The sequence below is a fragment of the Euphorbia lathyris genome, chromosome 5 (genome assembly GCF_963576675.1).
Source record: "Euphorbia lathyris chromosome 5, ddEupLath1.1, whole genome shotgun sequence".
In the NCBI taxonomy this organism is placed as follows: Eukaryota; Viridiplantae; Streptophyta; class Magnoliopsida; order Malpighiales; family Euphorbiaceae; genus Euphorbia; species Euphorbia lathyris.
Window position 1 is genome coordinate 15,306,287 of NC_088914.1, and position 15,715 is coordinate 15,322,001.

The following is a 15,715-nucleotide window of genomic DNA, read 5'->3' on the forward strand; positions in this document are numbered from 1 at the left end:
CCTCAAACTCAACTGTGTCTCGGCCTTTTACGGGCGTTTTGCACCCGAATCACCATTTGCGTCCCAATCCAGTCTTGGATGTTGTACCTCAATCCTTCAAGATACCTTGAAGTCTTTTGGCTTTCGGTTTCCGACAAGTTAGCCCTTGCCGAAAGCCGTAAGAACTCCGAGGTATATTTGTGCACACTCCTTGCACCTTGTGAGCAATTCCGATAAGAACTGTAAATGTATTGCTCGTAGTCGGGTGGTAGAAATCTCTCCCGCAACATCGATTTCATTCTAAGCCAAGATCTAATCGGCTCCCTTTCTCCTCTTCTTCTCCCTTCCTTCATATTATCCCACCAAACCGAAGCTCCTCCTTTCAACCGGTAAGCTACTAAACGGACTTTCCGATCCTCCGGTATTCCCGCATAATCAAAGAACCGTTCCACCTCTAACAACCAATCAAGGAAACCCTCTATGTCGAGTTCTCCCTCGAACGACGGTAAATCCACCTTTAACTTAAAAGCATCATCCCGCTCAAAATTACCTCCATATGCCCTTCTCACATTCGGCTCTCTCCCATATCCGCCTCTTTTGTTACCTTGACCCCCATACGGATCATTCAACCCAACATTCTCCCTCTCATAACCACCTACAACATTATCATGCACAATATCTATATTCCCGGCATGCACATGCACGGGACCAACAACATCATTCACATGCATGTCATTCCTATGCCTATCATTCAAAACATCATCATTCATCCTAATCCCCATATTTCTAGCAATCATAGGCATATCATAGTCATCAAATAAATCCCCATCACTATCACTATCCACATTCCTAATGACTACGGGATTGTTTCTGTTGAAACACCTTTCCACATGATTTTGATTTGACAAAATTATTTAAGTGATGATAAAAATATTCTAACACATTAAATTTAAATGCTTTGATTTATTACACTAATGTGTTTGTTCAATGTTGAGTTTAATTATTTATAAGACATTGAGATTAAAAAAGCCCAAAGGCCCATAAAGTGGAAGTCAAGCCCAAATCAACACATCAAGACCATTCGGCTCAAAAGTTCAAAACGAAGCCGTATCAAGCAAAACGACGACTCAGCAAAAGAAGGATCGAGAAGCCTTCGAAGCAAAAGCTTCAAGTGGAAGTTGCTGAGTTGGACGACAATGCAGTCTAGACAGCGGCAGACAATGTTCAACTTCTAGACAAAGTATTTCTACTTTGGGAAAAGTTCAGAAGGCGTAGGAAGCTGTCTCGTGGACTTTTCCTTAAATGTCGAAACATTCTGCCGAAGACTGACGAAGACAGAAGATGCGTGAATCCTATTGGCCAACGACGCTGAGCACGCCCAGAGTGACAACGACAGGAAGCCGTTTCCCTCCAACGGTTATTTCGAAATTCGAAATGACCAGGTGCCTCAAGTGTCACTATATAAAGGCCATCCATTTGCTTCAATCGATGCAGATCTTTAATTAGTCGAAACGCTGACCAAATTCATACTTGAAGTTTCTGTGAGAAAAGCAAAGCAAATACCTTACACCAATTTCCATATTATTGTGTAAAAGTCTAGAGTGATTTTCAATCATCTAAAGTGTCTTAGCAATTGTTGTTTAGGGCAAACACTTTATCATTTCTAGAAGAATAGAAAGGAGAGGCTGAGTACTCGGTTATAGTACTCAACGGTAAATATAGGAGTGAGTAGAGGTATAGAGGAAGGTACTCTTGTTATACTCAACTTCTATCTGTAAAAGGTTTCGTGCTCTACCTTTAAAGAGCTCAGTAGAGAATTCAAAAAGCTCGGAACGAGTTCCGGAGACTAGACGTAGGTGGAGAGGCCGAACCAGGATAAGTATGCTGAGTAATATCTTTCTAACCCTTAAAATCCTTTAATATATATTGCTTGCTATAAAACTGACTAAGTAAAGAACTCACGCTGAGTTAAGTCTACTAAGAAGCTGAGTTCAGGAATAGACTCTAAGTGCTATTTCCTGACTCAAGTAAAGAAGCAGACTTAGTCACAAGTTGACTAAGCTTGTGTCCTGAATCTACTTAGTGACGCTGTGTAAACCTTTTCATAAGAAAAGAAGTCAGCCTTAACGGACAAAATTTTAAATAGTTCCTATCCCCCCCTTGGAACTAACTTGTCACGTTATAAGGGACCAACAGTTTCGTCTTACCTCTTGAGCCCTAGGGCCCATTGGTAGTGGTGGTGCATGATCCCTCCTAGGAGGTGGAGTGGGTTGTCGCTCAAGTTGAAGTCGGGGGTGCTCTTCTTGCCATCGATGGGGTTCTCCGGTTAGAAGAGCTTGAGTGTTGCGGTCTCTGATCTTTAGTTCTTCAAGGGCAAGAAGAATCTCTCGGGTACTCGTGTCATATCTTTCCTCAAACGTTCTTAGAGACTTCGTTAGATGCTTCACGTTGCCTTCTAATGCCTCAACTCTTTGTTCCGTGGATTCGGTTGGTTCGTTTGTGATACGTGGTTGAACCATTTTCGAGAAGAAGTCTCCGGGAAGCAAAACGACTCGGCTCTGATACCAACTGATGTAGATTGAAATCGATTGGAGGTTTTAATCGTAAACCAACAAAGAGTGCAATCTTCTCTAGCTCAAACTAGAAGGTTGAGTAAACCCAAGGATTAAAAATCCAAGCTCCAATGGAGGCTTTTAGTTTTAATTCATCAAAAGTTGTGAAACATTACAAAGAAGAGAGTTTAAATACTCTCCCAAATAAGAAGAGAAAAGACTAAAAACCCATGAATAGGGTTTTGGGCAAAACATGTGAATAAGGGTAGGATAGGAAAGGAAAGAGTCCATGGTAGTTTGGTAATAAGGGGTTGGTGGCAAAACAGTAAATAACACCAACAACAATGGTCCCCTCTTGGTAAGAACTTGGAGGAGAAGCATTCTTCCAGTAGAGTACGCCCCGCGCCCCAGGAGTTACACCCCGCGTGTTTGAGTCTCTGGGCTTGGAGACGCTCGATGAGGCTCTTTACGCGTGGCGTCTTCAGGACTACGCCCCGCGTAGTTGAGCTCCTAAACTTGGTGGCTCTCTGGGCTGGACTCTACGCGTGGCGTCCTAGGCGTACGCCCTGCGTGCTTGACCTCCTGAGTTGATTCTCGCTCGAAGTTGCCACCTGCGCCCCGCATACTAGTAGGGACGCCCCGCGTCCCTGAGTTTCTTGGCACTCCTTCAGAAACGGGACTCGCCACGCCTCGCGTCTTGTTAGGCACGCCCCGCGTGCTCTCTGGTTTGTCTTGGCTTTCGTCCTCCTTTGATGGATTCTCTCGTGTTCCGCCTCGTAGTTCCGGGCTCGAGCTTAGTGAAAGGATGCCCTCATCACTCCAGCCTTTGGAAAGTTGCTGAAAGAAAAGAAAGAGGACGCGATCAGGGGCGGAGCCAGCCTAGTGCCCGGAGGGGCCCGAGCCCCCCGGCCATCGACTCCACCCTTGAGTATCCGTAGTTTTACTTTTCGTAGCTCCCTTAATATAAGTCTATATAGACTCTATGTAATAATATTTTATTGTTTAAAGGTAGATGATATGATTAAAGATATTTGCTTCTTTTCAAAAGGTCCTAGGTTCAATTCCCTCCAACTTTCAATTTATTTTAGAAAGTGTATTTATTTGAATTTTATTTTTCAATAATTATAAAACTATGTTACCATTATTAATTAATTAATTTATTTTCATAACACTTTTGAACTGATTTTTATTATGTCTTTTCCATTAAAAAATTAATTTTTTATTTTTGAGACTCAAACAACTTAATTTCTAAATTAAATTTTAAAATTTTAAAACTAAAAATAAAAAAATATTATAATTTTTTAGAAACTAGCATTGAACTAATTTTTTAGGCTGGCTCCGCCACTGATCTTTGGGTCGTCGCTTATCGGTGTTCCTGTGCTCAGTTCACCGGAACATTCCCTCCACGCAACGCCCTCCATTCTCACACGTTACACTCTCTCTCATCCCTCCAACACGCCATTATACAAAACTGCTTCAGATGGAATGGCAAGACCCACCAAATGATTTGCAGTCCAAAGGATAAGTCGTCCATGAAACTCCTCTCTAAAGCGAAGCTCAAAGCAATGTTCAATTCTAACGGTCTTTGCTTTCAAGATCAGGTGGTTCAAGAGGTGTTGTTGATAGTACTGGAGCCCCTTTTTGAAGCACGATTTTCGCATAAGTCTCATGCATTTAGGCCGGGGAGGAATGTACTTACAGTAATTAGGACTATAAGAAGTAATTTTGCTGGATACAGTATTTGATGGTTTTAAGAGGTGATGTAAGCGAGATTTTCAATGAGATAGATGATGATGTTGTCATGTAATGTGTTGAAAAGGTCATTAATGAAAATTCAGTGTTACTCGCCACTCCCCGACGCCAAAGACGGGGTCAAAGTCATTACAGGATTTACTGTCCGATACATTTCTAAAGAGATCATTGCTGTGGAAGAGAAATATGACTGATGGAGTTAAGGTGAGAGAAAAGATGAAGGTGTCACTTAGAGATGGGATGAGATTGGGTGTGGTGGACAGTTTGAACATTTGACATCTTGAAAAAACAAAGTTATCCTTCATTCGGCCTCCAGTTTCCTCTTCCTTGACCGCGTCCTCGGCCTCTTCCTCTTCCTCTGGTGAATTGAGTGCTTCTGTCATTGTTGTTATTGTCGTTTTCATTTCTGCCTTGACTTCTGCCACATCCTCGTCCTCTACCATTTCCTCATCGACCTCTTCCGCGCCCTCTGCCGGACTGACTACTTTTGCCATTTTTAAACACAGTCTTCGTTGCTAAGACTTGTTCTGTGGAATCTTCTCTTCGTTTCTCAAACCGCTCATCGCGTGCTTGTAATGACCCTACAACTTCGTCAACTGACATTTCACTGATGTCTCTAGACTCCTCCATAGACACCACTATGTAATCAAATTTTGGTAGTAATGATCGCAGAATTTTTTCAACAATTCTGGACTCTTCAATTTTTTCTCCATACTGCCGCATCTGATTTACGACAGATTTTACTCGGGATGAGTAATCACTAATGGCCTCCGTCTCTTTCATCCTCATCATCTCAAATTCTCCTCTCAGCATCTGTAAACGAACTTTTTTAACTTTCTCCTCCCCTTGAAGAGAGACTCGTAGGATTTCTCATGCTTGTTTGGCGGTAGTAGCTTCGGCTACTTTCTCGAACATTAATTCATCCAAACCTTGATGGATGAGAGTAAGCGCCTTTTGATCGCTTTTGCGATTTTTCTGCAGAGTATCTTTTTCTGTCTGTGATAACGCTGCCTCGTTGCGTAGGACTACGTAGCCTTTTTCGACAATATCCCAGACATCTTGACATCCGAGTAACGCCTTCATTCGAATACACCAACTTGAATAATTGGTTTTTGTGAGCTGAGGGTATTGATAAGGAAGTTTGAGACCGTCTGATATTTTTTATAGGGTCTGTTTGGCGGAAGACTGACTTTCGTAATATGGCTCTGATACCACTTTGTTGAAGTAGATGGACTAAAATTATAATTTATGAATGATGAAATTGTAATTTTGAAGAAATATTTTTGTAATTTGGATGATAATAATTATACACAAAAAACTCTCAAATTGAGCACTCAACTCTTCTATTATTTCACTCACACCTTACATCTCAAAATAACATCTACTTAAATAAGAATTCCAATGTCCATATCTTGGACAAATACAAAAAAAACTCATATAAAACCCATACAATGACTTTGACAATTACACCAATAATATCATTCACCCATACAATAACTTTGAACAACCCAATTAATTATTCTTTTCATATGTCTTTGTTTTATTTTATTTTTGATTAATTTTTTGTTTTATTTTATTTTGATCAAAATTAAGTTTATATTTTTTTAACACTTCTGAGGTCGGACTCACAACTTCTCAAGTTGATATTAAAGAACTGTCAAACTTTACTACAGGAAATTGGTAGTTGCTCTCTAAGTTTCATTTAATGGTATGTGAGCCATTCAGCTCATGCTATTACATGAACGGTTGAACCTGTGTCTGACTCTGGGGTTTGGGTAAATGCCCCCTCCCCATCCATTTTGCTTGTAATGTCTTATTGACCGATCTCTAATACAATTCTTCTTTTAAAAAAAAAGCACCAATATCTTTTTTATTTTGAAGCTTGTAATTCATTTTAATTTTATTGTTCTAAATAATTCTTTATACACGTATGAGCTCATTTTTCTTATATAATTTTTTTTTGAAGAATTTACCATATTATCTCTTTTGCATTAAAAAAAAAACAATTTCTTACTTTTGAGACTCAAATAACTTAATTTTTGAAAATTTAACGGATTTATAACTAAAAATAAAAAAATGTAAAAATATTATAATTTTTAGTCAATATACTAAATTAACGAAGTTTCAGCGTCTTGGAGGCTAAACAATTTTGCCCCACCATAACAGGTTGAACTTTGAAAATTTACTTGCAATCACAAGACTAAATTTAACCTCCTAAATATGGATTCGTAAGTCTGCCACTGTTTGTGCCATTTTATATTTTGAGAGTTATTTATCCTTGAACTTTAAGTTCAAATATTAGTCATATTCAATTTTCCTATAATGAGGGCCTTTTCCTGTGCATTACTCCTTTCTCTGGTTGGATTGGAGGAGCAGTTTGTAATTTTCTAGTCACCTCCAACCATTAGAGGACTGATTTTATAAGTCTCCAGCCTTTGAAAAGTTGCCGAAAGAAAAGAAAGAGGAGGCGATCAGGGGCGGAGCCAGCCCAATGCCCGGAGGGGCCCGAGCCTCTCGACCATCGGTTCCACCCTTGAGTATCCGTAGTTTTGCTTTTCGTAGCTCCCTTAATATTAGTCTATATAGACTCTATGTAATAATATTTTATTGTTTAAAGGTAGATGAGATAGTTAAAAATACTTGCTTCTTTTCAAAAGGTCTTAGTTCAATTCCCTCCAATTTTCAATTTATTTTAGAAAGTGTATTTATTTGAATTTTATTTTTCAATAATTATAAAACTATGTTACCATTATTAATTAATTAATTAATTTTCATAACACTTTTGAACTGATCTTTATTATGTATTTTCCATTTAAAAAATTAATTTTTTATTTTTGAGACTCAAACAACTTAATTTCTAAATTAAATTTTAAAATTTTAAAACTAAAAATAAAAAAATATTATAATTTTTTAAAAACTAGCATTGAACTAATACAAATATTAAATATATTTAATCCTTTTACGTCGAACACTTTTAATATTTTAACAAAAATATAAAAATAATGATGTCTTAATATACCGGAGACAAACCAGTCCTAACAGACTTGTTTTTAAAAAATTACCCCTAACCCCTCTAAATTTAGACCTCAACTTTAATTTCCTAGCTCGGCTACTAGACAGCGATCCAGAAAAAGTGAAAGTAATATTGCCGGTGGCGTGTCAATATTTGGTGAAAACGTGGCATTCAGCTTCTGGGAGTTGCATTTAGCAAAACCAGTCTAATCTGTTAACACCGAATAAAAAATGCTGATGTAGTAATATTTGATCAAAAGGTCAAATGGTAATTTTGTCTTTTCACGAGATCAAATTGTCAAATGGTAATTTTGTTTAATCTACTCTTAAACCCTTGAAGATCTTCCTCCTTTTCATTTCTCAAATTATTCAAGAGATCATCTTCAATCTCGCCATTTTCATACTAATTGTTCAAATTGGGCATGTAATGAGTTTTCTAAGAGGAATAATAATGCTAATGTTATGGTTCTTCTCGCTAATTCTGGTTCCTCATTGTTTAAGGGTGTTGTTAAACCCAGCCCCAAATTCCCACCCCTAGCTCCGTGAAAGGACGAAAATACCATTTCATGGGTTTTGGAGAGGAAAAAGCTATTTTTTTGCTCTCCCAACACGCGGGCGTGTGACTATCACGCCTCACCGTGTGGTCGGGCGTGATAGCCCCACGCCTCACCGTGTGGTCGGGCGTGATCGCTACACGCCCGACCACACGGTGAGACGTGGGGCTATCACGCCCGACCACACGGTGAGGCGTGATAGTCACACGCCCGCGTGTCGGGAGAGCAAAAAAAATAGCTAGTCCGCTATTGAATTAAATCCGTAAATACCTGTTACGTAAAAAAAATTAGTCCGTTGTTGAATTAAACCCGTAAAAAAATTAGTCCGCTAGTCCATATCTAGACGACGAGCAGGTGACGGGACGGATTTCCCCTCGATAGTAGGCCGCTCCGTCTACAAAATTACACTAAATTAATCTAAAAATTTAACATATAAATTATAATCGAATTAATATCAAAATTTCATATATAAATTAAACCCCAAATTAATGTAAACATTTAACAATTTAATTAAAACGTAAATATAATTTTTTTTTTTAAAAACATTTCAAAAACCCTTCGGGCGTATGAACATCACGCCCGAACCATAGGTCGGGTGTATGAACATCACGCCCGACCTATGGTGCGGGCGTATGAATATCACGCCCGACCTATGGTGCGGGCGTGATAGCCTCACGCCCGAGCCACAGGTCGGGCGTGATATTCATACGCCGGAACCGTAGGTCGGGCGCGATGTTCATACGCCCGACTGCGATTCCGGCGTTTTTAAAAAATCACCCACAGATTCAATTTTTAACTTAAATCAAAAAAACAAAAACGGTAAATCTTATTATTTTCGCTTTCCCTTTACGGTTGTTGTTACACTCCATGTTTTGGTTCACAAATTAGTCCGGATTTGATCAAAGAGTATGTAGGGTATTTGAGAAGTTTTGTGTTTTTTCAAAATTTGGGTAAAGGGTAGTTTGGTCTTTTTACGGGGCTAGGGGTGGGAATTCATGGCTGGGTTTAGTAATCCACTTGTTTAATCATCCTCTACTCCAGCAGTTTCATCCTCAGGCGAATTTTCACGAACAGTTTCCGTGCATGAATAGTTCTTCTATTTCTGCAATATCTACTCGTTTAAGTTCAATCCTTTCTGACCCTTTTACATATTTTGGTTCTTCGGACACTGCAGTCCTTCTCTTCACCTCCCCTTGCCACTTCCCTTCACCTCATCGCCTTACTCTCCAAGCTCGACCTTTGGCAGTCGCGGAGTCGGGATTTGTGATTTGGAGGGCTAATTTTAGTTCAGTAGTTTACGGTAATTTTTTAAAGTCCAGCCCATCACAAAAGGTAAATTTTTTTTTACCGTCCAGGATAATAAAACTATTTCGTTTTGGTGCTGTGACTAAAAATTATGAGTGTCCGATGCGAAAAGCGTAACATATTTAATTTTTTACATGTTCAACGCTAATTTTCTAAATTAAAACACCTAAATTTTTATTGTTTTGGTGTGTTGAATACTAAAAAATTAAAAGTGTTAAATCTAAAAGAAGTAGATATATTTAATGTTTTATAAATCCAAAATTAATTTGATAAAAGTTATATTTGGAAAAAAAATAGTTCAAAAGAGTTGTAAGAAAAAAAAGCGCAAAAAAAAAAAAAAATCAATTAGATAAAATAAAAGCATAAAAATAAGGTTTAAACCCATAACTTTTTACAATAAAACACACATTTTAACCAACTTAGCCATTTTAACATCTTAAAATAATATTCCAAACACGTCTTAACATACTATAATTAGAGGAGCTATCACCTACCAATCCGATTTTACTCAAGAGTGGAACCGACGACCGGGGAGTCGGAGCCCCCTCGAGCCCTAGGCTGGCTCCGCCACTGATCTTTGGGTCGTTGCTTATCGGTGTTCTTGTGCTCAGTTCACCGGAACATTCCCTCCACGCAACGCCCTCCATTCTCACACATTACACACTCTCTCTCATCCCTCCAACACGCCATTATACAAAACTGCTTCAGATGGAATGACAAGACCCACCAAATGATTTGCAGTCCAAAGGATAAGTCGTCCACGAAACTCCTCTCTAAAGCGAAGCTCAAAGCAATGTTCAATTCTAACGGTCTTTGCTTTCAGGATCGGGTGGTTCAGGAGGTGTTGTTGATAGTACTGGAGCCCCTTTTTGAAGCACGATTTCCACATAAGTCTCATGCATTTAGGCCGGGGAGGAATTTACTTACAGTTATTAGGACTATAAGAAGTAATTTTGCTGGATACAGTATTTGATGGTTTTAAGAGGTGATGTAAGCGAGATTTTCAATGGGATAGATGATGATGTTGTCATGTAATGTGTTGAAAAGGTCATTAATGAAAATTCAGTGTTGCTCGCCACTCCCCAACGCCAAAGACGGGTTCAAAGTCATTCCAGGATTTACTGTACGATACATTTCCGAAGAGATCATCGCTGTGGAAGAGAAAGATGACTGATGGAGTTAAGGTGAGAGAAAAGATGAAGGTGTCACTTAGAGATGGGATGAGATTGGGTGTGGTGGACAGTTTGAACATTTGACATCTTGAAAAAACAAATTTATCCTTTGACCTTTTGATCAAAAATTACCGCATCAATATTTTCTAATGTTGCTAATAGTTTGGACTGTTTTTTTCTAACAGAACCAATATCAAAGTATCTGTTTGTAACATTTAAACCATATAAATTATGTTTGAAAATCGATCAAACATAAAGTTTATTTTTGTACTTTTTCTTTTTTAAAATTGATGAGCATTTTTTTTTTAAAAAAGTTGTAAAAAATGACGTGGATAAGTAAAGATATAAAATATTATATTTTACCATAATGTGTTAAATTTTGATAATTTCTTTATTATTGACGAGCCTTTTTCAATTTCTAGTTATTCCTAATTTCATTTTTTTATTAATAATTTATTATTGATGATTTTCTATTCTTTCACTATTAGTAAATATAACAAATAATAATTTAATGATAAAAAATAAATAAAGAGTGTATATGAAAAGTAACGGAGATAGATATAGACTTCAGGTGATCTTTTGAGTTTCTTTTTTCCTTATTTTGGGAAGGATTCTTGAGAACACTCCAACGATATTAAGTTAGTATTGGCACACAAGTATAATGAGAGAGAGAAAGAGAGATTATTATTCTTCTTTTGTTGGTCGCAAAAGTTTTTTTTTTATACAGAGAAGACATGGTCCAGTGGGCTAGATGGGCTACAGCCCAAAGGCTATGATTGGACTCACATCTCTTATTATTGGAGATGCTATTGTTTTGATATTTTAAATGATAAAAACCAATTGTTTACACTCACCCATTTCAAAATAACCGTCACATTTTGTAAAAAAAATTCTTATTTTATATTATTTGTCTAGTTTAGTTTTTAAGGTATCTTTTGTTATATTTTATCCTTATTAATGAGTTTAATATATTTTTGGTTAATTTAAGTTTTCAATGTATGAAAAGTGGTTCAATGAGTGACGCAAAAAAAATGAGGATTATTAATAAATAGAGATATAAAGTATTTTAATCTATGTTTCATAAATATAATATAAATCAATTATTTCCTTCATATGTCTAATTTGGTTAAATGTGAAAATTATTTTGAAACAAAGTAAATATTACTTTTAGAAAGTAAACTGTTTTCCATAATCAAAACACCTAAAACTCTTGTTTTTTTTTAATATGAAAAGCCAAACAAAAAAATAAAATAAAAAAATAAATAAAGAATCTTGAGAATGCTCTAATCTCGTTGTTCGTTGGTGACATTTTTGATCTTTTGCTAAATTTAAGAAAAAAAAAAATTTATTTGATATAAAGGCAAAATTGTTTGTCAAATAAAATACAGGGACCAAAATTGTATATTAACCCCAACAAAATTATACGACATGAAATTGAAATCAACACGCTAGGCTAATGAGCTGCGGCGCGGGCCTGCGGCGTAGCAAGCAAATCACTCTCGTGTAAAAATAATAAAAAAAGCTTGTTTATGTAAAATATTTTTCTTTACAGAAAGGAAACAGAGGAAGGAAGACCGGTTGGTTGGTAACTTTCGTTGTTTGTTCCGTTCTGTTTTCGCCATCCTTCGCCTCACCGTCGTCTTCCTTCCTTTTCTTCTACCTTCTTCATCTCCTTGTTCACTTCGGCTTCCTATACTGTAAGCTATTTAATTTTCTCTATTCCTATTCAATTTTCCTTTCTGATCAAATATTTATTTCCAATTTTATATTGGGAAGTCACCGTCCAATTCCAGCCGCTATTTGTACTTCGAAATTATCCGAGCCAGATTCTAGGGATTATCAATTTTCGGAATTAAATAATAATAAACAAAACTATTATGAAAGTATAATTCAATTATTGATAATGGCGAGTTGTTCCGGCGACGACGATGTTGCCGTTTTAAGCGATGTGGAGGAGGAGGATCCGGTTCCGATCGCCATTAGATGTCCGAGTGCGGAAGACTTATCTGTGGAAAAATATCGTGAACTCATTGCTGAGCTTGATCGCGAGAGGGCTGCTCGCGAGGCAATCGAGAAATCTAAGTCGGAGATGCAGGTTTCGTTTAATCGGTTAAAAGTTCTTGCGCATGAGGCGATCAAGAAGCGAGATGAGTCGGCAAGGCAGCGGGATGAAGCTTTGCGTGTGAAGGATGAGGTTTTGAAAGAGAAGGAAAGAGTATCTGCGGAATTGGTTGAAGTAAGTAAGTGGAAAGAGGAGGCTGTGAAGCAGAGAGATGAGATTGCGAAGCAATTTGACGAGACAGTCAAAGCTAGGGATGGATTGCAGTCGGAGATTGAGAGTTCGAGGCATATGCTAGTGAGCGGAATTGAGAAGATATCGGGTAAAGTGAGCAATTTCAAGAATTTTGCCGCAGCAGGGTTGCCTAAATCGCAAAAATACGCTGGGATGCAGGCTGTTGCTTATGGAGTTATTAAGAGAACCAATGAGATTGTTGAGGAGCTCGTTAGGCAGATTGACGCCACTGCTAAATCTAGGAATGAAGCAAGAGAACAGATGGATCATAGAAATTACGAAATTGCCATTGAGGTTTCTCAGCTTGAAGCTTCAATTAGTGAATTGAGAGATGAACTCGCAAAGAAGACTTCATCGATTGAAAATTTAGAGAAGAGTGTAGAAGAAAAGGAAGGGAAAGTTGTAGAAATAGAGAGAGAGATGTTGGCGAAGACCCACTCAGTAGAGAAGGAAACTTTGGAGCTGAGGGAGTTAATTCAGGACTATGATGATAAGTTGAAAAATTTGGAGGCAAAGATGGAAATGCAGAAGCCTTTGTTGTTTGATCAGTTGAATTTAGTGGCAAATATTCATGATCGACTTTATGATGTTATTAAGATAGTTGATACTAATCATCTGGATTCAGAGGTGTCAGAATCCTTGTTTCTTCCTCAACAAACGGACATGGAGGAGAACATACGTGCTTCTTTAGCTGGCATGGAATCAATATACGAGTTAACTAGAATTGTTGTGGAAAAAACAAGGGATTCTTTACAGAAGAGGAGTAACGAAGCTAAGAATTTGAATGAAACAGTGGGTCAATTGGTTAAGGAGAAAGAACAGATTGGTTCTTTACTTAGGAGTGCTTTGTCGAACAGAATGACAATAGACCAGTCTTCCAAAACAAATGCATTGTTTCAAGCTGCTGAGAATGGCTTAAGAGAGGCTGGAATAGATTTCAAATTTAGTAAAGTTCTTGGGGATAATAAGGTTCCAGCTTCTGAAGACGCAGAAGCGAATGAAGTTTTCAATTTGGTAGGTATAGTTTTCTGTTTAATACTTTGGAGTTTTGGTTTCTGTATTATGTCCTAATTTCTGAATTTATATAGGCTGGTGCACTGGAGAATATCGTCAAGACATCTCAGCTTGAGATAATTGAGCTGCGACATACTGTGGATGAATTAAGGTAGTCCTAAATATCTGAGGTCTCAGGGCTCCATATTGGCAGTAGAATCTTTATTACATACATGTATATACCATTTTTTTTTCTTTTCTTTATATGTTGTTTTACCGTGTTTAAGGGCAGAGGTGAGTCTACTCAAAGAACATGTGCAGTCTCAAGCAAAGGAACTGGGTAATAGAATGCATATAATAGAAGAACTTGAGGAGAAGGAGAGAGTGGCAAATGAAAGTGTAAGTTGTCAAAATTTTGTTGAAAGTTAGTTTGATAATTTAGTACTTCTCTATATTTGAATGCATATAGTTCCTATGGATCATGTTCGGTGGTGAACTGCGTGCTTGAGGTAGTTTGAGAAAGATACATGAGTTCTTGTATCCCTCACTATTGAATCAATTATGAAACTTATCTGTTGGTCATTGTAGGTTGAAGGTCTTATGATGGACATTGCTGCTGCTGAAGAAGAAATTACAAGATGGAAAGTGGCAGCAGAGCAAGAGGCTGCTGCTGGAAGAGCGGTTGAGCAAGAGTTCGTTGCTCAGGTGTGCTAACTGATCGGCCATTAATTTATACCTGCCTGTTGTTTGTATGGTGCTTTATTGGTTATTTCAGTAACACCATTATTCACATGAAATCTTATGGTATCCTTTGAATATTTATTTTTATCATTTGCTTTCAAACAACAAATGATTAGATAGGACTATTTTGGAGAAAAACTTTTGATTGGTGACAATAATTAGAGTTAAAGATCTTTCTGAAAATGATTTTAGTGGGAACAATAGACGAAGTATGTGACTCATAAGTGAGTAATTATGATGTTGAGTAATAAAGGCTAATTTTTGAATGGACATTGTACAAAGAAATTAAGAACAACATCTTGATTATGGTCAATTCTTCTCAAATTCCCTATGACATTATTTTGCTCACTTCAGAATTGGGATGAACTGATTTGCTTGATCATTATCGATGTTTGTATTTGAACACAAAATATTACATATTCAATTACATTAAATTACTTGAAAAACTCGAGTATAGGTGAAAATGACATCTAGTTTTAATTCCTTAGATTGCGGTTGAACTTTATTTAGTTATTTCCAATTAATTAGAATTTAATACTTAGATTCCAAACATCGATGTTCTAGTCAAACCAAATTTCCCTATATGTATTTTAAGTTTTGATTACATTCCATTTCTATAGACTGAAACATGCGAAGTATCTTTATTTTGGAATCATCAATATGCACTTATGTCTTATGCTGTTTCTAGGAAGTAGGCCAGATCATAGATAAGACAAACATGAGAATTCCAATGACCTTTGATAGTGAAGTTTATTAAAAAACTTACCTTTAAAAATTTTGTGCTTATCAATCATATCCATGCAGCTATCAGCACTTAAACAGGAACTTGAAGAGGCAAAGCTATCTATGTTAGAATCAGAGAAAAAGTTAAAATTCAAGGAAGAGACAGCAACTGCTGCAATGGCAGCCAGGGAGGCTGCGGAGAAGTCATTGAGATTGGCTGACATGAGGGCATCCAGGTTGAGGGATAGGGTAGAGGAGCTGAGCCGTCAGCTTGAAGTGTTTGAAACACGAGAAGACTCAAGGGGTCGAAATGGTTCTAGATATGTATGTTGGCCGTGGCAGTGGCTTGGGATGGATTTTGTGGGTTCTCGCAGACCTGAAACACAACAGAGTTCAAATGAAATGGAGCTTTCTGAACCCCTTCTATGATAGTTTTCCCTTGTTTTTTATTACTGTGTATCTATTTGAACTCAAATTTTTACAATCAAGAAATGGTAGCTTATTTTACCCTTGGTCAATGAAGCTTATTTTGTGTGCTATTGTTTTTACAAGAATGAAGATTTTCCAGTGCATAGGCAGAAGTAATTGTTGTCGATGGTCCCTGTTTTAACTGATCTCTACATATTTCAAATTAATATT

General features: G+C 37.3%; 1 protein-coding gene across 1 annotated transcript; it reads left to right on the forward strand.

Annotated features, from left to right (window-relative positions):
- The first annotated feature begins 11,794 nt into the window (after nucleotides 1–11,794).
- LOC136230544 (uncharacterized protein At3g49055) lies at nucleotides 11,795–15,594 on the forward strand. Its single transcript, XM_066019625.1, has 5 exons — nucleotides 11,795–13,633; nucleotides 13,708–13,784; nucleotides 13,900–14,011; nucleotides 14,201–14,317; nucleotides 15,158–15,594. The coding sequence occupies exons 1-5, from the start codon at nucleotides 12,230–12,232 to the stop codon at nucleotides 15,503–15,505; spliced, it is 2,058 nt and encodes a 685-aa protein (XP_065875697.1). The 5' UTR covers nucleotides 11,795–12,229; the 3' UTR covers nucleotides 15,506–15,594.
- The last annotated feature ends 121 nt before the right edge of the window (nucleotides 15,595–15,715 follow it).